The sequence below is a fragment of the Stegostoma tigrinum genome, chromosome 18, assembly GCF_030684315.1.
Source record: "Stegostoma tigrinum isolate sSteTig4 chromosome 18, sSteTig4.hap1, whole genome shotgun sequence".
NCBI classification, from domain to species: domain Eukaryota; kingdom Metazoa; phylum Chordata; class Chondrichthyes; order Orectolobiformes; family Stegostomatidae; genus Stegostoma; species Stegostoma tigrinum.
Window position 1 is genome coordinate 60,694,797 of NC_081371.1, and position 24,176 is coordinate 60,718,972.

General features: G+C 41.6%; 1 protein-coding gene across 2 annotated transcripts in view; it reads right to left on the reverse strand.

Moving 5' to 3' along the window:
* depdc4 (DEP domain containing 4) overlaps positions 1-12,745 on the reverse strand; it is a 32,264-nt gene extending 19,519 nt beyond the window's left edge. Inside the window, exons 1-4 of one of the 2 annotated variants that reach the window (XM_059652589.1) lie at positions 12,658-12,745; positions 4,401-4,797; positions 2,853-2,998; positions 626-821 (exon numbers count right to left, since the gene is read on the reverse strand). In XM_059652589.1, coding sequence (XP_059508572.1) covers positions 626-821; positions 2,853-2,998; positions 4,401-4,797; positions 12,658-12,727 — 809 coding nt within the window. In that variant the 5' untranslated portion in view covers positions 12,728-12,745. The other variant, XM_059652590.1, reaches the window with a different exon arrangement.
* Positions 12,746-24,176: the final 11,431 nt, after the last annotated feature.

The window sequence follows — 24,176 nt, forward strand, 5'->3', positions numbered from 1 at the left end:
GTGAAGAAAAAAAATCAGAGTTAATGTTTCGGGTCCGGTGACTACCATCAGTTCTGAGGAAGGGTCACCAGACCTGAAACGTTAACTCTGATTTCTCTCCACGGATGCTGCCAGACCTGCTGAGCTTTTTCAGCAACTTCTGTTTTTGGTCTTACTGTCAGCCTTCTTTGCTCACAAGAGAACAATCCCAACTTGTCCTTTCTGACCTCATTCAGGTAACCCCCTCATTTCTGGAATTTGATTACGTTAGTACTCTACAACCAATTTGCATCAAATAGCTTCTACCAATCCCTGATGAAAAATGGTCCTATTTGGTTTTCCCAAATTACTTGAAATTTGCTTAAAGTAAGACATGCAAATTTAAGAGGATGAGCAAGGGAGTAGCTAGATGTGAAGAAAGCTGATTTGAAGATTATGCTTTTTCACGTGAGGTTTTGACTGCACATTATGCAATGTCTCACACTGTTTCAAATAACCAATAAATTGAAAGAAGTTCATAGATTTTCCATTAGACTCTACACAACAAAAGTTTAAGGCAATATTTCAAATCTCTTACTTATTATACTTAAATGCTACTCATCGTATCTCATTCAAAGAATTTGGAAAGTTATTAGCAAATACTAACTAGGGAAGATTTAAGCTCTGAGAAACCTCACGATCCAGGAACGTGTTGGAGATAATAAGGTCAATTTTCTGATTGAACTGAACAAGTCGTCTTCGTTTTGCTTTCACTGGAGATTCCAGGATGTTGTCCAAGATGGGAAGGTGAATTAAATGTAGCAGCTGCAATAAAGTTGTTTGCTTCCAAACATCCTCAACCACTGTTGAGGAGCAAGTCAAACCCCATTGTTGAAAGCAAAAGAGAAGCACAGTAGAAACACTGTTAGTATTCACATGCTGAGTTATAAACAATCACACAGGCACAAACTGATTAGTCGATACATGCAATTTGCATATTGAAATGCAAAACCCAAGCTGTGTTAATTTCTGCAGAGGAGAAAAAAGGGCAGGACAGAGAAACCACAATTCTTAAGTTTATGAGTACAGTGACAAAAACTAACTGTGATGCTTTCCAATATTACAATAGCGACCACATTCCAAACTTATTCTGTTGGCAGTAAAGTGAAAGACCATAACACCTAATGACAAAGGGAGGCCATTTAAAATGTCCTGGGTATTGATCCCATTTCAAAAATTTTGCATCAAGAAATGGTCAACAATTTGAATGACATCATAAGCAGAACAGTTCTTTGGTGATCCCAGTTTGACGTTGACTGGAGCGATGCCTGTAAATTCCTGATAAAAATGCCTCATTTCAGTGAAATAAGTAAGAGAGCCACATATGAAACCAAAGCTATTGGGATGATGGGTTAGGCACCAGCTTTTTACCTGAAGGCTTGGGTTCAAATTTATGGAATGAAGTCTCCTCTGTTTGCTGGTCAAAATGGTCCGTTATAGATTGGGTTTCAGAGTTCTCAAGCAAGCATCAATTGGCAGTGTCAATAAGACATAATCCAAGCTAGTAACTAAAAATTGCTCCCAATTCTTCAAGTAATTGTGATACTCAACCAGGTATTTGTTGTAGAAAACAGAACGAATGCAATAATGGAGAAGGAGTTAATTCCCAGGGCATAAGGACTAATGTTCTTGGGGCAGTGAAAGAATTTAACTAAGCATCGGTGAAATAGAGATGATCCAAACACATTAACATCTCACTCATCTTTTAAGCACAAAAGAAAATATGATTAAAATTGGTGGCCAGTTACAATAATGGAGTATCTCTCTCTCACAATTAAACTCGAGCCACACTTAGAGAATTTCCGTCCTCTTTTTCCCAAATTCTTGGATAAATAATCAAACAGCCACTGTGGAACTATGAAAATAAAGGTGTGGGAGAATGGAGATAAGGAACCCAAGATGAAGTGTATATTCCCAACGAAAATACGATACAGATCTATTGGAGCAGGTGTGGATGCATCTGTGACATCACGTCAGTTCCTCATAACAGTTCACATTGATGGAAAACTCAGAAGGTGCAATACATTGGTTTCATTTCAGTGTGAGGAAAAGTCTTCACAGGGGTAACTCAACTAGTAAGAAACAAAACAAAAATTATTTACCAATAATCACTGACATATTTGGAGTTTCTGCTGTTCTTCTTTCAGCTTTGCCAGAGAGATTAGGAATTTCAGTGATTCTCTTGCATGAATAACAAACTCAAATGGCACCTTTAGCAATGAAACTTCTCAAAGAACTTCATTGAGGTGGAATAGAAAAAAACAACCATTGAGCCATGCCTGGTTGGTTTTATCTAGCGGTGACATTGGCCACAAATGCAGCCAACTGTGTTGATTTAACTCAACTTAGGTCCATTTCTCATTCCCTTGCTCCCTGATTATTGAATGGCAGTGGCAGAGACTGGTTTTCACATACCTCTGTCGGAGTGACACAACTGGATTGATGCAAATGCAGGCCAGATGGAGCAAAGTCAGAATCTAACATAAAATGAAAGCTCTCAGTGTCGGCTGAAATCCATGAGAGATGCTTACTCAAAAATGACAGTAGAAACTTGAGAGATCCAAATATTAAAATTCATTTGAAATGTCAAGGACATAAAACTTACAGCTTATTCCATGCATAAGAGATAGAATTAAATTAATGTCCTAATTCTTATGCTGTGACTCTCTATCAGAACTGAAATGGAATGTATGGGCAACGTTTAATTAAATTGCTTTTAACAAATCAAAACAAATTTGGATGAAACACAGTGACTGACAATATACGGAAAAATGAAATGCATTTCGCGTGTGTTGGCCTGCATAACCAAAAATATATTGCAAAAAAATGTTCACCTTTTTTGGTCAAATGGTTGGTTAAGCTTTTTACTTTTAGGTTTGGCGGCAATGATGGACGGAGGTTGATAGTGTGAAAAAGCTCTTCAAACCTTTTATCACAAGATTCCAAAGCAACAGGATTCGAAAAAGCAAGTTTGACTGGTCTGTTTAAAAAAAAGGCAAAATAAGGAACAATTAGAATTTCATATCAGGATTTTGGAAGTAATCACGAAATACTTTCTAGTCACTGACTATCTGAGACTAGTGTTACAAAATTCAAACCATGGCAATTACAGTAAAATCAAATACTGCATTGCCCACAATCGAGAGATTGCAGGTACCAAATTTAAAACATACTGAATAACTTGTTCTTTTTTGTTGGACAAGATGTGTCACATTACATCCAGATCCAAGCCAAAGCCACAATAGCTGGGAAGCTTTGGCTAATGAAAACTCCACTGAAAGACACAGATTCCAGCTCAATAACTTACGTATAACAAGTGTTTGCAAAGAACATTTGGGGCAAATGGCCTGTCTGCACTGTACACTTGACCGAATTCCACACAATTATATCATCCTCCACAGTAATAGGTTCAACAACCTGGCCATGTCAAAGGAAAAAATATAATTGAATGACAGTTAACCTAAATTGTTCTCTCTGTGTGTCAGACAGAAAAGCACTGCTTTTTATACTTTTATATAAATAATGTGGATGTGAATATAGGAGGTATGGTTAGTAAGTTTACAGATGACAGTGAAATGGACAGTGAAGAAGGTTACCTCAGGATACAACGGGACCTTTATCAGACTGGTTGAGGCGTGGACCAAAGGGTCAGTTTCCATGCTGTGCAACTATAACTCTAAGTGTCAGGAGTTGCCTTTCCATAGCCTTAGCTAGAGATTTAAAAAATTAATAGTTTTCAAGAGAAAGTTTGATATAGTTCTTGGAACTAAAGAGCTTGAAGGGTAGAAGGCAGGAACAGGGGATTGAGTTGGTCAACCATGATCACATTACATGAAACAGCAAGCTCAAAAGGCTGAGTGGCCTGTTCAAATTTTTTCTGCTTCTAAACAATAAGAAATGTAATTCGAATTATGTACATTCAAACTGTATTTTGCCCTGGTACATAGGAGCTTTAAGCATAATTTGAAAATATAACATTTATACGCAACAAGTTCTCCAGACCATAACAGACAAAAATCTCATGATCACTTTGAAACTGTTGGATGTGGCAGTGTTATGGTGATTTTTCTGGTATAGTAATGCAAAGAAGCTAATTTCTAATCCTTCTGTGACAGATCAAGCGTTCAAATTAAATTTCTTGCTGAATCTGGAAATGAAAAATTGTATCGGTAAAGCTGAAACTGTCCAATTGCACAAAACGCGATTTGATTCATTAAGATCTTCAAGGAATGAAACAATCACATATGGAGAGCTACATCAGTCTCTCATCTCAGACCAACCTGGTTGACTGTTCTCTGAATGAGCCTAGCAAGCAACTTTACGTTGTGCTATACAATAAACATTGCCCATAGCCAGAAAAGGGTTTTAAACAAAAACCTTACTTGTGAAATTTCCTCTTCGGTACCAGACTCTCCATTTCCTGGTCTTTTGCAGCTCCTGGCAATGTGTAGCTGTCCACAAATTTATAGAGACTGCTGCTGCGATCCTCAAACATACTCTCCCGCTCTTTGCTGAAGAGTCTTGTACTGACAGGGTAGAAAACTCTATGATCCATCAGAGCCTGGCAGAGGCGAGCCGCCTTCAAACGTGAAATATCACTGTTGCTGAAGTAAACGTTTTGCATGAGGTAACTCAGCACCACATCAACTGCATCGGCACCAGTGAAACAGTCACTGTGCATTTTCCAATGCAGTCTCTGCTGCCTCAGGTCCACCTGAGTATGAAGGACATGAATAATACTGTTCCAGAGCTGTGTTGCATGAAACGGTTCTGAATGTCCTTAATAAACAAAAGAAGTATCTTAAGAAAACTTCAACGTTTTTGTAAAATCACCTGTATTTGGATCATGCTTCATCGCATCTCTCAGAATATCAAGTTTTCTCACATCCAGTGCATAACTCTGCAGTATAATCTTATGCACCTGTTGCAGCAGGAATGTCACTACGCTAATAATCCAGTGGTCTAGGCTAATGCTTGGGGATACATGTTCAAATCCCACCATGGCAACTGTTGGAAATTAAAATCAGTTCAGACAATGTGAAAATCAAAGATGGTCTCAATAATGGCAATCATGGCACTATCATTGATTGTCACAAAAACCCATTCGGTTCACAAGTGTCCTTCATAGATGGAAAATCTGCTGTCCTTACCTGGTCCAATCTCCCTGCTAGCATCAAAAAGCCCTCTTGGCAAATTAAATGATCACTTCATGACTAGTGAAAGCTGACTGTATGGTCACAGCTTGCTTGGGAGAGTACGCCAATATCAATGCCCATGGTTTCCAGAGATGCCACAAATATGAAAATCTAATTAAAATTGTAAATAATCCAATTTACCCGGCCATCTGATTCAGTTAAAAGGTTAAAAAAAAACAGACCAGGTTTTAGTCATTCAAAAAAAAATCATTGTAACCAAAGTAACTTCTAAACCAAAGGCAAAAAAAGAAAAAATTGAATTGCTAACTTATAACAAGACCTCTTAAACTTCATCCCATTTAAATTCCGGGACACAGAAAAAGAAAAGACAAATATTACAGGAGAAGAAAAAGGAATCATGGAAATAAAGACCTGTAACAGCAGTCCACATCATAAAACTACATGCATGGTTCTCGCAATCCTTTCAATTCTATGTTGACAATGCTATCATCAGGCTTTGCTGGCTGATCGGCTAAACTCATGATTTTGGCTTTTCCTTTTAGGATGAATTCTTTGTGTCCCTGAATGTCATTTCCTGATCTTTCGACAGAGATTAGAGAAACTTCAGAAAGGAGTCTGATGCAGTCAGCTTCAAATTTTTCTCTGTAGCTGGAGCGTACCAATTGGAGGGTTATGAACGTATGAGCTCTCCTGAACCCACAACAGATGGTGCCAATTTGTCTGGACTGAGCATCCCCAATAAGTGGAAAAACATAAGTTGCTTAGGAAAGCCAGCATAGATATCTAAAGGAGCATTTTTTTTAACTAACATGGAGTTTCTGCAAAGGTAACAGAAAGACAATAATGGTGAGGGTAATGCTCTTGACGTGGAGTGTGTGCACTTCCAGAAGGTATTTGAAACAATGCCACATTGCATTCTGCATTGTTGCATTATAACCTATGAATTGGCTGAAGCAATCAAATACCAAGATATTAGACAGATTAGTGATAGACAGAGGTACTGATGTTAGGTTGAGGACAATTGAGACGATACTTTATCTTACCAGTGTATTAGGTGCAAATGGAATTTGCTAATTTTTTACAGTTTGTTGAAAGTATGTTAACACCAATAATCATATTACTCTGGCTGACTGATTGTTAACGTAGATAAACAAGTTTGTGGTCTTGGACAAATTTTTTTTTGTTTCTGTCACCTGTAAAGTGTTGCATGCTAACAAACTACAAAAATAATGGGCTTCTTTGATAGGCTGAACTGTATTTAACCTTGACACAAAACATCTGAAAACCTGCTTCACAATGTCAATATTATACGCTGCAGTGTCTGGAGCAACATATGATTCATTATATAACATTTTCTTTTTTAAAAAAAAACTTTGGTTGCTTAATGAGGCAAGCAAGGTAAAGTTGTCATAGTCCCACAGGGCTGCTCTCTCATTAGTAAATGATCGGTGGTAGTTTAACCTGAGGGGCACCATATGTCAGGTGAGATCAAGAATTCTTCATGGAATTGAACCCACACTGCAGGCACCACGCTCAGTGAAAACCAACCACGCTGCCAACAGAACTCACGCACCTCCACTCATAAGTCAGGCACCATTTGCCAGCAATCCCATTTGTCAGTTCCTCCAAATAACTGAAAACAGCAATATGACAAGATGGCAAGTCATAAAGAAACATAATCATATCTGGTAAAGAAGTAAGCCATTCATGCTATCAAATCTATTTTGTCTCCCTACACAGCAATCTAGTTAGTTCCATTCCCCTTGATCCCTGTGATCCTCTGAGAAGGGTAAGAAAGCAGCAAAAAAAAAGGAAAGCAAAGAGAAACTCTAAATTAAATTTCCACATAATAGTAAATTGTTTGACAGGCACTTAAATAACAAAAGAAAAATTGGGTTAGGTTGAAGCAGCTGCCTTGCTTTCCTGCAGACATGTTTTTTGTATCTTTCCCACTAGTGGGTGGCTATCATAAACATTACTCATAATTACTGAATGCATATGATGTTATTTGATTTAGAAACTTGGGTTCTAAAGTGGAAAGGACTATTCACAGCCCTTTTAGAATTGTATTTAGATTTTGTTTGGTTTAAGAGGGTGAAGATGTAGGTTTTATCAGTTTCATCAAGCTTTTTACAGGTTTCTCATTGTATTACCGAGAGAAATCTCTCATCATAGCTTAACAAACTCAACTCATTAACTACGATCTATGATGACCTTTTTATCCAGTTCTAGCTCCATCTTATGCACTGTTCCTGGAACAACTTGACATTCACTGGATATCTGCCCAAAGAACAGCAACTCCAGCGCCCACACCATCTTTGCAAGGAAACTGCACCCAGAAAAACTTTTGCAATTGTGGCACTGCTTCATCAACAATGTAATGGCACAGCAACCACAAAGCCATGGTGCTCACAGCATATAGTTATCATGGCTGACACTCTCACACATATACAGCCCCATTCTCTCATCCTGGTCCCTGTTTAACTACCACTCACCCAGTCTAGAAGTTCCAAGTTACGTTTTGTCTAAACACCCTAAGTCACCTCTATGGTCTCTCCAAAGTCTACTGTAAATCCACATTTTATCCTTGTCCAGTCGGGGAACATCACATAAAGGCAAGCAATCAGACAGATCCAGACATGAACTTTTATTTACAGTCACCATAAGCAAGCAAACAAAATGAAACAACTCTGCAGTTCACAGCCCAAAATGCAAACTAAATGTTGGTATGATGACCACTGCTGACTTTACACTCCATGAAGGTCTGCTGCATCCAGCTTTCATCTACTGGAACCGGGTGTCAAACACTCTGTTGAACTCAGTCACAGACAAGGAGAGCTTCCTGCACCTCAACGGTGCCCTCCTCGGAAGACTGCTCCCACTCCACCAATTCCCCATCCATCCCATCATCTTGTCACCTGTTCCAACTGTGCATAGCAGACACAACAAAATGACGTGTGGCCACACTATTCGGAAATGGCCCCTACAGACTGATCCAACCAGGGGGAGCCACGTCTTCAGTATCCCTCGTCTGCTCCACACTCAGCCCTGATTGAAACTTCACCTGCATTGTATCTGCACTGTTTCATTTAGGAGGCTGCTCAATGGTTTCAAGAACCATTGTTTCAATATGTAGTCCTCATTCTCCAATGTACCTATCCATCAATAACCTAAAAGAGGTTCCCGAACTCTCAAACACATTAGGTACACAAGAGTGGGCCAAAATGTAGGGGTTTTGGCAGCTGCCATGGTAGTGGCATTCACTCCAGGAAGTGGCTAATGATCATAGATTACTTGCACATTAATGAAACAGAATCTTCACTATTGATGAATTCTGCATTGTGATACAGCCCTCTCAGCCCCACACAAGCACAGTCAATGGCACTGGGCACCTGGGGTAAACGAGTCCAATACTAGCCAGCATAGATTTCAGGCAAGAGGGTAAAGATTTAAAAAGGACCTGAGGGTTAACTTTTTCACACAGAGGGTGGTACATTTATGAAATGAGCTGCCAAAGGAAGAGGTGGAGGCATGTACAATTACAACACTTAAAAGGCATCTAAATGAGTGTATGAATAAGAAGGATTTAGAGGGATAGGGTCCAAATGGGACTAGGTCAGATCGAGATGTTGGTCAGCATAAACAAATTGGACTGAAGGGTCTGTTTCAGTGCTATGTAACTCTAGAAGAGACTTGTGAGCAAAGTTATAGGCTGTGGCATAAAAGGGACAACGACAATGTGGATACAAAATTGGCAGAGTGATAGGAAGTAGGGAGTAACAGTCAATGGATATTTTTCAGGCTCCAGGAAGGTTTGTAGTGGAGTTTCATGGGGGTGGCATTGGAATTCTTTTATTTCTCAACACATATTAATGACCTAGATATTGGTGCACAGGGACAAATTTCAAAGCTAATGATTACACAAAACTTGGAAGGATTGTAACATTGCAATTTTGAGGAAGACACTTTGAGAATTCACAAGCTGGAGGGGTAAGGAGATAAAGTTCAATGCAGACAAGTGAGAGGTGATGTATTTTGGTTGGAAGAATGTGAGCAGACAACATAAAATACAGGGGTACAATTCTTAGAACATACAGCAGAAGGACCTGGGACATACCTGTTCTCTTCATCTGCCCTGACTGAAGCACAAAGCATACAGTATCTTTGGTTTTATTAATACAATCAGAGTACAATCGCAAGGTGGTTTTGTAAAACACATTCAAGACTCTTGTTAGACCTGTGCTCGAGTACTGTGTATAGCTTTGGGAAGCTCATTACAAAGAAAATGTGAGTACATTGAAGACTGCAGGAAGTATTTATGAGGAGAGTTCCAGGGATGAGAAATTTCAGTTGTGAGGATAGATTGGAGGGGCTGGAACTGTTCTACTTGAAAAGAGAAATGGCTTAGAGAAAATTCAACCATATTTGCTTCTCTGTGGGCCAAGTGCTGTGAAACAAAACTGCTTAACAATCAGAGGCATTGATAAAAGAGTCAAATATCATGTCTGAATCACTACTGTCACACAGGACTACACAAGTTAAATATTTGGAGTTCTGACAGAAACCAAAACATTCAGACAATTTATCGAACTCCACAAAACTTCAGAAGTAGACTAGTAGCAAAGCTTTACTGTTGCAGATTTAGAAGGGAGTGAAAAATGATCCTTAGTGTGGTTTACCCTCAACACATACTGAAGATCAACTGACTGAGGAAACGATGGGGCAAAAATTTGGGGATCAATGGTGCTAAGACAGAATTGAAAGTTTGGACACAGGATGTATCTGAATTGCCTCATTATCAAAGTAAATATTTCGGATTTAAACGCTTTGTGCATTGTAAAACATTGATGCTTGACAAAGGCATTAAGCTATGACAGATCTTTTGCTGTCAAAAAGAAAATTGGTTTGTTAAACATTTAAAATAAATGATACAGCAAATTATTATATTTGCTGCAAGACATCTAGAATTTGAGGATAGGAATACTTTGTCAGTTTTATTAGAGAGGCTTCAGTTTTATATTTCACTCAATATATTGCAATTTGACTTTATATTTTAGAGATTAATTCATATTACTATTATGAAACATAACACAATGTAGAATGCTAAGAGCAGCACTATTGCTAAACATAGATGTTTCAGATTAAGTTGAGCAACAATGCAGGGAACATGGCCAACAACATTCAGCTCAAAGCTACTGAGCTTGATGAACAGCAGAGTTACTGTCCTAAACGGGAAATGGAGGGATTGTGGAAAGCATGTTTCAAAGAAGTGACTGTCCCTCATCGCCAAATGAGTGACAGAAGTTAAATACTTGAAGCTGGTGGCCATCATGCCAAGATGATGAGCAGGATTTCACTAGGGGAACTTTATTCTGAAATGAGCTTTCAAAAATGGTTGTTCTGTAGGCAAGGATGTGAAGAGTACAGCATCAACACTGTCATATTACACAATGCAAAAAATTAAGCTAGTCTCATTTTACATGTACACAAAGAATCTAAAAATAGATGTTCATTCACTTCACCCTCAACCTAGGCTTCACCGCTAACCCCTCAATGCACACCTTCACACCCCGTAAAGACCACCCTGACCCCTCAGCACCCCCATGAGCTCAATGACTCCACATCCTGCCATACATTCACCCATGCCCTAATCCCACACCCACACCTCTTCTCAGAACTCCGTTCCCATATTTTCATTCCTCTCACATATCCACACCACCAATTCCACTCACCCACACATCCTCCCCCAGATTTCTCTCAGCACCCCCATTCCCCTCACTTGCCTGATCCCCAAACCCTTCATTCCCTGCACCCTCACCTCCCCCAATTCCCACATACCTTCACCTCCCATAGAGTCACACAGCACAAAAACAGATCATTTAACATATAACAGTACAGGCCCTTCAGCCCATGATGTTGTGCTGATCTATTATTCTACTGAGATCAATCTACCCTGCATACCCTACATTTTACTATGTGCCTTTCCAAGAGTCGCTTAAAGGTCTCTGAAGTATCTGATTCCACTACCACTGCAGGCAGCGCATTCCACACGCCCACCACTCTCTATGTAAAGAACCCACCTCTGACATCTCTCCTATACCTTCCTCCAATCACCTTAAAATTATGCCACCTTGTAATAGTCAATTCCACCCTGGGAAAATGTCTCTGGCTATCCACTCTATATCTACGCCTCTCATCCTTCTTCGCTTCAATGAGAAAAGCCCTAACTCCTTCAACCTTCCCTCCTAAGACCTGACCTCCACTCCAGGCAGCATCCTCTGCACTCTCTTTAAAGCTTCTACATCTTTCCTATAATGAGATGACAGAACTGAACACAATATTCCAAGTGTGGTCCAACCAAGGTTTAACTGAGCTGCAGTGTAACCTCACGGCTCTTAAACTCAATTCCCCTGCCAATGAAAGCCAACATATTATATGCCTTCTTTACAACCCAATCAACTTGAGGAGCTACTTTGTGGGATCTATAGGCGTAGACCCCAAGATCCCTCCGTTCCTCCACACTGCCAAGAATCCTGCTATTAACCCTGTATTCTGCATTCAAATTCAACCTTCCAAAATAAATCACTTTCCAACTAATCCGCACCAAACATAATCCTAAACTAACTTAGTCCCACCTGCCTGCACTTAGTTTATATCACTCCAAACATTCCTTAATTATGTAGTTATCCTAATGTCTTTTAAACATTGTAACTGTACTCACATCCACCACTTCCCTGAGAAGTTTATTCCGCACACAAAACGACAGTTCAAAAAAACTGCTCCCCATGTCTCTATTTGAATCTTTCTCATCTCACTTTAAAAATACACCCCCCTCATCTTGAAATCCCCCATCTTACGGGGAAGACACCTGCCATTCAGCCTACTTATATCCCTTACGATTTTATAAACCTCTATAAATCACCCCGCAACATCTTATGCTCCACTGAATGAAAAATATCGCAGCCTCTCCGGTAAATCATTTCTGAATCATCTCCAGCTTAATAACATGCTTCCTTTTACAGAGACCACAACTGGACATATTCCAGAGGACCTCACCAATGCCTTTTACAACTTCAACATGACGTCCCAAAGGATCTGAGCAATGAAGGCAGGCATGCTACAAACCTTAACCACCCTGTCTATATGTGATGCAAACTTCGAAGAACTGTGTACTTGAACCTCAAAGTCTCTGTTCTACAGCACTACTCAAGGCCCTATCATTGAATGTATAAGTCCTGCCCTTGTACGTTTTACCAAAATACAATACCTCGCATATATCCAGGTGAACTCTCGTCAGCCACTCCTCAGCCTATTGGCCCAGTTGAGCAAGATCTCTTCGTAATTTTGGATAATTACACCACCAATTTTGGTGTCATCAGCAAACTTCCAAGCCATGCCTCCTACGGTCCCATCCAGATCATTTATATGAATGAAAACCATACCCAACACGAGTCCTCCTCCTCTCCGCCCCTCATACCGATACCTGTCCGCCGCCTCCCCAACGAGCTGCAGCTTCCCAACCGCCGGAAGCGGGGAGTCACAGAGGCCGCCATCGCAACCGCACGCCCGCTCCTGACGTCACCGGCTCCGCCACTATCACGTGGGTTTCCGGCTCCACGGAGCGGCGCCTCCCTGCTCACAGCATCAAACCTGCAGTACTCAGAGTGACCAGTGGGAGGGTCACAGTGTCCACTGAGAGCATCAGCGCAACTGGTAGGAAGGTCCGGATGACCACTGGGGAGGTTCAGATTATGAGAGGAACTGAATACAAAAGTGAGGGGTTTCTGCTTTAGTTACACAGGACACTGGTGAGACTGCATCAGGAGTACTGTGCACGGTATTGGTCTGCTTAGTGACAGAGGGACGTAAATGTATTGGAGGCAGTTCAGAGAAGGTTTACTAGCCTAATACCTAGAACAGAGGAGGAATTGTCTTCCACAAAAAGACTAGGCTTGTACCACAGGAGCTTAGAAAAGTAGGATGTGACTTGAGTAAAACATTCAGAAAGGAAGCTACGATAACAAAGTGTAGGGCTGGATGAACATAGCAGGCCAAGCAGCATCTTAGAAGCACGAGAGCTGATGTTTCGGGCCTAGACCCTTCATCAGAAAAGGGGGATGAGGAGAGGGTTCTGAAATAAATAGGGAGAAAGGGCGAGGCGGATCGAAGATGGATAGAGAAGATAGGTGGAGAGGAGACAGACAAGTTAAAGAGGCGGGAATGGAGCCTGTAGAGGTGAGTATAGGTGGGGAGGTAGGGAGGAGATAGGTCAGTCCAGGGAGAACGGACAAGTCAAGGGGCCGGGATGAGGTTAGTAGGTAGGAGATGGGAGTGAGGCTTGTGGTGGGAGGAGGGGATAGGTGGGAAGAAGGACATGTTATGGAGGTGGGGATGAGCTGGGCTGGTTTTGGAATGTGGTAAGGGGAGGGGAGATTTTGAAGCTTGTGAAGTCCACCTTGATACCATGAGGCTGCAGGGTTCCCAAGCAGATTATGAGGTGCTGTTCCTGCAACCTTTGGGTGGCATCGTTGTGACACTGCAGGAGGCCCAGGACGGACATGTCGTCTAAGGAATGGGAGGGGGAATTGAAATGGTTCGCGACTGGGAGGTGTGGTTGTCAAATATATTCAGGTTGGTGATACCAAAGCAGACTGCACTTAATCTCCTTGGTTCTCGTCTCTGCCTATGATATGTTTAACAAGTAGTGTGTATTTCAAACAGTGAATCAGTGGCAGAAAATAGAACGTCTAAATGCTAAGGAATTGAAAGAATGCTTGTGCTATAAATCTAATACTTATGATTCATTCTTATCTCTGCTGGTAAGTGACTCACTGAGTGTATTTCATTTCACTCACCATCTATGCTGAATGCATCTGTAAAGATGGTTTTGCCCCTCATTGCAAATTCCTCCACACTGACAACCTTCCAAGATCTTTCTCTGTTCTTATTCTGGCCTCTTTTTAAAAATTCACTCATAGTATATGGGTATCACTGGCTGGGCCAACGTTAATTGCCCATCCCTAATAACCCTGGGGAAGGTAATGGTGAACTGCCTCCTTGACCCATTAAAGACCTTGAGCCAACACAGTGCCATTAGGATTGAAATTTCCCCAGCCTTATGTTTTATGCCCCTGCTACCCTTTGTGCTTCCTCCAAGTGTTTTTTTTAAATGAAGGAGGTTTCATTTGCTGAAGGAGGATGGTATGTGGTGATCAACAGAAGGTTTCCTTGTCCACATTTAACCTGAAGCAACGAAATTTCATGGGGTCTTAAGTGAATGTTGAGGACTCCCAGGGCAATTCCCTCCTGACTGTATATCACTGCGCCGCCATCTTTGCCAGTGGGGCAGGGCATATCCAGGGATGGTGATGATGGTGTCCAGGACATTGTTCGTAAGGTATGATTCCGTCACTATAACTTTGTCAGGCTGTTGCTTGACTAGTCTGTGAGACAGGTCTCCCAATGTTGGCACCAGACCCCAGATGTTAGTGAGGAGGACTTTGCAGGGTCGACAGGGCTGTTTCAGCCTTTGTCTTTTCCGGTGCCTAGGTCAATGCCAGGTAATGTAGCGGTTGGTGGATTCTTAATTCCAGAAATTTTGTATTGAGTTCAAATTCCACCATTTGCCATGGCAGGATTCAAACCTGGGTCCCCGGAACATTAACTGAGTTTTGGATTAATAGTTTAGTGATAATACGCTTCCCCCATTGTGATTCTGTTGAGTATGACTGTGTCAGGCTGTTGCTTGATGAGTCTGTGAGTCAGCTCTCCCAGTTTTGGCACTCGCCCCCAAATGTCAGTGAGGAGGACTTTGCAAGGTCGACAAGGCTGTTTTTGTTGTTGTCATTTCTAATGCCTCGCACAATGCCAGGTCGTCGTGTGATCCGTCAGGCTTCATTTCTTTTTTGAGACTTTGTAGTGATTGATACAACTGAATGGCTTGCTACACCACTTCAGAGGGCAGCTGAGAGTCAACCACATTACTGTGTGTCTGGAGTCACGTGTATGTCAGATCAGGAAAGGATGGCAGTTTCCTTCCCTAAAGGACATTCATCATCCACATGAGTTTTTCCAACAATCAACATTGGATTCATGGCTATCATTAGATCTTAATTCCAGATACAGTTTTTTGATTTGAAACCCAGATCCCCAGTACATTACCTGGGTCTCTACATTAACAGTCCAGCAATAATAACATGAGGCTGTAACCTCTGCCATTGCCTGGATGAGTGGGCTGGATCGATGGAGAAGCTGTTCCCACACATAAAAGATAAAAAAAGAGAGGGTATAGATTAAAAGTGATGTGCAAACGAAGCAAGGCAGATTTGAGAAATGCCTTTTACCCCAGCGAGTAGTTAGGGTCTGGAATGCACTGCCTGGAAATCTGGTGGAGGCAGGTTTGATTGAAACATTCAGGAGGAGTATTGGATGGTTATTTGGATAGAAATGGAGTGCAAGTGTATGCGAAAATTCAGGACATTATCATCGAATCCCTACGGTGTGGGAGCAGGCTGTTCGGCTCATCAAGTCCACACTGATCGTCCAAAGAGCATCCCACCCAGACCCACCCCATACCTATCCCTGTAACCTTGCATTTCTCATGGCTAATCCACCTAGCCTGGACATTTATGGATACTATGGACAATTTAGCATAGCCAGTCCTAACCTGCATATCATTGTCCTGTGGGAGGAAACTAGATTATCAGGATGAAACCCATAGAGGTGCAGGGAGAATGTTGCAAACTCCACACAGTCACCGAGGCTGGAATTGCACCCAGATCCCTGGCACTGTGAGGCTAAGTAATAAAACCAGCGAACAGGACAAGCTGAATACCCTCCTTCGGCTCAGCAAAATTTATGTGATTCTGTGGATGGGTGCAGCTCCAACATAACTCAAGAATCTTGACACCACAATGAAGCAACTTGCTTGACTGGTACCACATCAGCCAATTTCACATTCATTCCTTCTGCCACCGATGCATAGTGGCAGTAGTGTGTACATCCTTGAGATGCATTGCAGTATCTCCCTAAGCACCTACCAAACCATGACCCGTACCACCAAAAAGGACAAAAGCAATGTATGGGAACATCACCACCTATAATACCAGCTTCCACCACTTCCTCTGGACAGCTCAACACATACACTTCAGAGGATTAGATAGGGTGGACAGTGAGAGTCATTTTCCTTGGATGGAGATGGCTAGCATGAGGGGACATAGCTTTAAACTGAGGGTTGATAGATATAGGACAGATGTCAGAGGTAGGTTCTTTACTCAGAGAGTAGTAAGGGTGTGGATTGCCCTGCCTGCAACTGTAGTAGACTCGCCAAGTTTAAGGGCATTTAAATGGTCATTGGATAAACAATTCATTGATAATGGAATAGTGTAGGTTAGATGGGCTTCAGATCAGTTTCACAGGTTGGCGCAACGTCGAGGGCCGAAGGGCCTGTATTGCGCTGTAATGTTCTATGATTTATAAGTTCTATCTCAGTCACATATCATCCTGATTTTGAACTGTACAGATGTTCCTTCAATATTGCTGGCTCAAACTTTTGTCACTTTCTCTCGAAACGTATTGGCAGAGCACATTAACTGCACAAACTACAGCAGTTCAAGAAGTGGCTCACCACCAGATCTTAAAGTAAATCAGGTATTGTCAGTGAATGTTGGTTTTGTCAGCAGCTTATCCTAGAATAAGTAAATAAAAGAAAAATAGTAACCAGTGATTGTGGTGTGTATACTGCAGGTTTTGTCCCTTTCCCCATCAGTGTCCCGTGAGGATGAAGAGCCCGGTGAATTTTATTGTTGTTGGAATGTGTTAGACTTCACGTCTGTAGTTTATGGCCTCATCTCCTTGCCTACCTTTTATTTCACAAGTGTTTATTCCACAAACATGGTGAGTTGTGACACATTTATGAGCTCAACTTTGGTCCTAAGCCAGCCAGAGAAAATGACTTCTCACAGAGTTGAAGATTATCAAGTAAAAATACAGTGCTTTCTGGAGTAATTAGCTGAGAGGGTTATGGGTTAATTATTTTATCATTTTCAGCTTGGACTTTTCTTTTGTTTCAATTATGTGGAATGTTGTAGCATTCCATTATACAACTAGACTTACGTTTTGTTTGAGAAATTTTCAATTTCAAATCCCTCTTACTCTCCAAGTTGTGTGGTGAGTATTTCCAAAAGAATCTTTAGAGGACTTTCCTCTGTTGGCATTGGAGGTTCTTCCACTCCAGCTATGAAGGGAAGGGTTTATACTGTCTCAACACCCCTGCCCTCACTGATCAATGCTGTGATTTAAAAATTCTCATCTTTGTGTTCAACCCCCCACAGCCTATCCATTCCAATCTCTGTCATACCTTTAGCCCAAGATTGTTCAGGACCTTTGCGAAGCTCCAATTCTTGACTCTGGGAAACTCCCAACTTCCTTTCCTTCATCACTGCTGACCATGTCTTTATCCTTTGTGCCTGAGGTCTTGAATTTGCTGCCCACACATTTATTGCACTGCTTATATTGTACATGCCTTAAAACTTACTGATTATGGTCACCTCTCCAAGCTCCTCTTTCTGTGGTTTGTTTGATAGCTCGACTGTGAAGCAGCTTAGGACATTTTACAATGTTAAAGGCACTATGTGAATGCAAAGTCTTCTTGTTGCTGAGTCAAATCCTGGAACTCCCCTCCTGACAGCACTGTGGGTCTTCCTGTACCTCAGCAACTCAAGAAGGCAGCAGCTCATCACCATGTTTGCAGGGCAATAAATGCTGGCACACCCAGCAACATCCACATTCCTCAGAATCACTTTGAATAAAAAGGAAAGGGGAGGAGAGCCATTGGGCAACTGAGAGGGAGTGTATGTGTTAAATGACTGGCAAACTGTTTCATAGAAAACAGGTGTTATAATGTTATAACTATGATGTAGAATGAATTAAAAGAAAGCATTAGCAGGAAGTATGGTTGAAAAGACATGGGGATGGTCTGCATATAAATTAGCTGTAAATATGTGAAATAAATTAACATAGTGCTGAAACTGATGGACCTGGTTAAGAATCTCAGAACTGTTGTTGTCACACTCTGTATTTTGCTACTTCACTAAAACATCACTGTTCAGCCCAGTAATACCATATCATTTCGGTTTGTGTTTTGTTTTATTATACCCTTAGTCATGTTGCTCCATTTATCCTTCCTGTGACCTGATAGTCAAATTGCACCAGTTGGTATGTTTGGAATATATGTAAAGGCAAAAGTATCCATTTAATTCTCCACAGTAAAGATCGTAACCCGGCTGTCTGAGTCAATCCACACATTTATCAAGTATCTTCAGAAACCATCTGTATTAATTATCTCCATTGCATTCCATTAGAACTTACCATTTTGTGAAGAAATGACTTTTCTCTGTTCCACACTTGCCCCCTTCTTTGATGGTCTGAGAGTTTTGTAACGTTTCGAGACATCCATTGTGTGTATGAATTGAACAATCTTAGCTCACATTCTTTGACTTTCATGACAACCTAATACTTGTTTGGTAACTACTGCTCTGTAATGTCTATCTTCAGTGCACTGCACTGCACACTCTGACAGTGTCCAATACAGAACACAGTGTTCTCAAAGTGTACAACAGAATCATAGAATCCCTACAGTGTGGAAGCAGGCCACCCAGCTCCTCAGGTCCACATCGACCCTCTGAAAAGTTTCTCACCCAGACGGACCCTATCTCTGTAACCCTGAATTTCCCACGGCAAATCCTCCTCGCCTGCACATTTTTAGACTGGGACGAAACTGGAGCACCCAGCAGAGTCCTATACAAATTCAAGGCAAATGTACAAACTCCACACAGTTACTCAAGAGCTGTGAGTGGAGCCCTGGGACCCTGGCACTGTAAGGCAGCAGTGCTAACCATTGAGCCACCATGCTGCCCGGCACTTAGTATTCCGACAGTATCCAATACTGTATTCAGTATTCTGACAGTGACGAATACTGCACACAGTCCTCTCAGATTATCTATTACTGTATGCAGTACTTTTTTAATATCAAAAATACACGTTATTCATAAAAAGTCTTCATGTACATTCAGAGTCTCTAGAGCAGTTTGATTCTGTACAGTCTTTACATATATAAAACAAACAAACCAAAAGCATTTCTTACTTCTATATGACTACGTTTGCATGTAATTGAGGCACAGGGTGGGGGTGGTCTGACAAGTGAATGGACCCCCATTTAACTTTTGCGGAAAGACCTCAGATGGCGTTCTTCCCCCACTGCACCTAGATAGCAGCTGCCCCAAGTTTTAGTGCGTCCCTCAGCCTTGGCATGTGCCAGTCTGCAACACTCAGTAGGGATCAACATGGTTCAATGTATTCTTTTTCATTTCAAAAATATATTATATTCATAAAAGCTCTTTGTGTGTGAATGTGTACATATATGTGGTTGTTGATTTGCTCACTGAGCTGGTAAGTTTGTTTGCAGACATTTTGTCACCCTGCTAGGTAACGTCATCAGTGCACCTCTGGTGAAGTGTAAGTATTCCGTCCTGCTTGCCATTTCTGTGTCTTAGTTTGATGGGGTGGATGTCATCACCAGAATACATGAGCATGAGATCATGGTCTCCTTCAATGTGACTACACTATTTACCTCCATAAACATGACCTTGGCTAAGGAAACACTGGCCTCACCACTAGACAGACCAGAGATACAGACACCCAATAACACCAACATCATCAGAAAGGTGGCACCCTTAAACTACTGGATCTGTGCCTCATGACCCGCTCCACCTTCAACGGCAAGATATATGGACAAATCAACGAAACACCCATGGGGATTGCCAATATCAGGATTGGAGCCATAATACAAAGACTGGAACAGACAGCACTTGTCACCTTCCAACCAAAAGTATGGATCCACTACGTGGATGACATCTTTGTGATTAACAAGCGTGCTAAACTGAAAGAAAACCATCTACTCATAAACAACGTCCTCACCAGCGTAAAATTCACCAAAGAGGAGAATAACAACAGACTTCCCTTCCTGAAGGTCATGGCTGAACGTATGGCCGGCTGTGAGCTCCAGATCAATGTACACAGGAAGGCCACCCATACAGATCAGGTACACAATTACAATAGCAATCATCCCAATTCCCACAAACGGAGCTGCATCAAAGCACTGTACAAGTGAACCACAACACACTGCAGCACCCTGGAGCTGTGCAAAACTGAAGAACAATACCTATACAGTGTCTTCAGAAAAACAGTTACCCGAAAAGCATAGTCGTCAATACCTACAGAACAGACCACAAAAGGAAGACACAACAGGAAGACACAACATATCCAGAGACACTAGTCACCCTTCCACACATTAAGGACATATCTGGAATGACCACCAGGTTACTCCTTCCCCCATGAATCACAGTGGCTCAAAAACCAATAGCTACTGATGAGAATAAAGGATCCAACAATCACAATTAACAGAGCCAATGTTTACAAGATATCATGCAAAGACTGCTAAAAATGTTACATTGAATATTACAACTGGAAGGAAACTAGCCATCAGGATTCATGAACACCAACCAACTACCACGAGACATGACTAACTGTCACTCATTTCAACAAACATGGACAAAGAGGGATACCAATTCAACTGGGACAACGTAGCCATCCGAGGACAAGCCAAGCAATGACATACACAAGAATTCCTGGAGGCCTGGAACTCAAACCAGAACTCCACTAACAAATTTATAGAACTGGACCCCATACACTAACCACTAAGAAACAAAAACCAAAAGAACTGTGGGTGCTGTAAATCTGGTTCAAAAGAAGATGCTCAGCAGGTCTGGCAGCATCTGTGAACAGAAAATCAGAGTCAGAACAATTCTGAGGAAGGGTTACTGGACCCGAAACATTAACTCTGATTTTCCCTTCGCACATTGCTGCCGGACCTGCTGAGCTTTTCCAGCAACTTCTCTTTTTGTCAATAAAAAATAAATCTGGAAGTGATGCCACCCACCCCGGCAAAGTGAGACCGTGAAATAACAAGTGGGGCAGAATGCTGATGCTTCGCCCGGGGTGCACTGACGATGTTACCTAGCAGGGTATGAAATGTTTGCAAACAAACTTATCAGCTTGGCGAGCAAGTCAACAAGCACATCAACAACCCAAGCTACAAATTTTCTCAAAAACCTTGAGTGTATATATGTATATATACAGATAGTCATAAATGCATTTTGGTTCTGTATAGTAGCATATCAATGAAACAAACATTGAAGTATGACTGTGTCCAAAAAGCCAAAGGCATCTCTAAACATACAAGACTAGATATACGTTTACATGCAGTGAGGCACTCGGAGGGTCCAATAACTGAAAATACACCCATTTACCTTCAGCAGGAAGATCTCAGACAGTGGTCTTTCCTCACTGTGTCTGTGTCCAATATTGCACACAACCCTCTGGCAGTGTTCAGTATAGAGCACAATACTTTGACAGACTTTAATAGAGAAATCAGTATTCAGATAATGAATAGCACAGAACAGAGCACTCTGAAAGTGACCAATACAACACATTCCATTCTGATCAATACTGCAGACCACAGTAAGGCCATATGATTGCCAAAAATTGGAATGGAACTTGGCATTTTATCCCTCGAGCCTGTTTCACCATTCATTTTGCATTTGGCGGATCTGCTACCCCAATTTCACTTTAGTGTACTCAACCCATATCCCTTACTAAACAGCACTTGCGCAAACTCTATTTCAATCATATCTCAATGTCAAAGCACTCAGTGGTCTCTGCTGTACAGGTTTCCAATGATTCACAACCCTCCGATTGTTAAAAGGTCTCTTCATCTCAGTTTGAAATCATCCACTCTGAGACGGTGTTTTTGATTTCCCAGTCACAGGATTTACTTTCACAACATCTACTTGTCAAGCCCCTTAAAAAGTGATACTTTTCAATGAAATCACATCTCATTCTTCTGAAGTCCAGGCCTAGTCTATTCAATCAGGGTGGCATGGTGGCTCAGTGGTTAGCACTGCAGCCTCACAACACCAGGGACCCAGGTTCAATTCCGGCTGCAGATGACTGTCTGTGTGAAGTTTCTACATTCTCCCTGTATCTGCACGGGTTTGCTCTGGTTTCCTCCCACAGTCCAAAGATGAGCAGGCTAGGTGGATTGGCCATGCTAAATTGCCTGTAGTGTTCAGAGGTGTGTAGGTTATAGGGGGATGGGTCTGGTTGGGATGCTTCAAGGGGCAGTGTGGACTTGTTGGGCTGAAGGGCCTGTTTCCATACTTTAGGGAATCTAATCTTTCCTGTCATTCTGGAATGCATTGTGGTAAGCCTTTTCTTTCAATCTATCAAGGGTATGTCTTTGCTTAAGGAAGGAAACCAAAGTTGGACATTGTTGTGGTCTGACCAAAGTCCTCAGTAATTGTTGTCAGATTCCTTTAATCTTCGACCTCACTCCTTTTGGAATAAAAGTTAACGTGATTCATTTGCAAACTTGATCAGTATTTTGATAATAGCCAAAACTATTGACAATTTTTCATATTACTGTACATAACACTCCAAGTGGGTGCCGACTATCATCCAAAGGAAGTGAAGATGTGAGGCACAAAATATATCAGCACCTGGAGAGACACATATTAATATGGATATTTAGCATGGATTTGTTAAGAAAAGATCAATTGAGTTTTTTGAGAAAGTACCCCGGACTGTTAATGAATGTGTTGCATTTGATTGATCTTCAGGGACTTTAGCAAGGCTTTTGATAAGATCATTTATGGAAAATTGGTCAGAAGTGTAGGAGCACCTGGCATCCAAGACAAACTGACAGTTTGGGTCTAAAATTGGCTTAGAGGCAGAAGGGGAGGGTGATGTTGGGGGGATGTCTCAGTGACCAGAAGTCTGTTTCCACTGGGGCTCTGTAGATCTCAGTGCTGAGGCTCTTACTATTTCTGGTGAGTTGAACTTAAATATAGAGGAATGATAAAGAAGTTTGCAAATGTCGTGAAAATTACTATGGAGGTTAAAAAATGAGGAGGATAGCTAGAAACTGCAGGAGAATAGCAAAGGAATAGCTAGTTGGGCAGAGGTGTGGCAAATGGAATTGAACGTGGAATGTGTGAGGACATACTCTTGGGGAGAGCATGAGATTACTCTGTTAATTACAGGATCCTGGAAAGTAATGAAGATCAGGGGACCTTGGCATACATATCCAAAGATTCTTGATGTTAACAGGGGAGGTGGATGAGGTGGTTAAGAAGGCGTATGGGATACTTGTGTTTGTTGATCGAGACATCAAATACAAGAGCAGGCAGCTTATACTGGAACTGTACAAAATGCTGGTTAGGCTATAACTAATATACTATGTGCTGTTCTGGTGACCTTACTATAAGAAGGATGTGATTGCATGAGAGAGAGCCCAGAGATGATTTACCAGGACGGCTGAAGGGTCTGACCTATGAGGACAGGTTGGATAGGCTGGGGTTTGAGGGGAGTCCTGTTAGAGGTGTATAAGATTATGAGGGCCGTAAGCAGGCTAGATTGGAAGTAATTTTTTTTCCATTAGCAGTAAGATCAATAGCCAAGGGGCATGGATTTAAAGTAAGACATAGAAATCTGAGAGGAGAGATGAGGAAAAATCTTTCACTGAGTGTGATGGAATTATGGAGATCACTGCAAGAAAGGATGTTTGAATCAAAAACTCTTGTAATATTTAAGCAGTATTTAGATGTTCACTTGCATATTCATAACCTCCAGGGCAATGGACCAAGAACCAGAAAATGGGACTAATGTATCAGTGCTAATGGGAACTGCAGATGCTGGAGAATCCAAGATAATGAAATGTGAGGCTGGATGAACACAGCAGGCCCAGCAGCATCTCAGGAGCACAAAAGCTGACGTTTCGGGCCTAGACCCTTCATCAGAGAAGGGGATGGGGTGAGGGTTCTGGAATAAATAGGGAGAGAGGGGGAGGCGAACCGAAGATGAAGAGAAAAGAAGGTTCTCCATCTT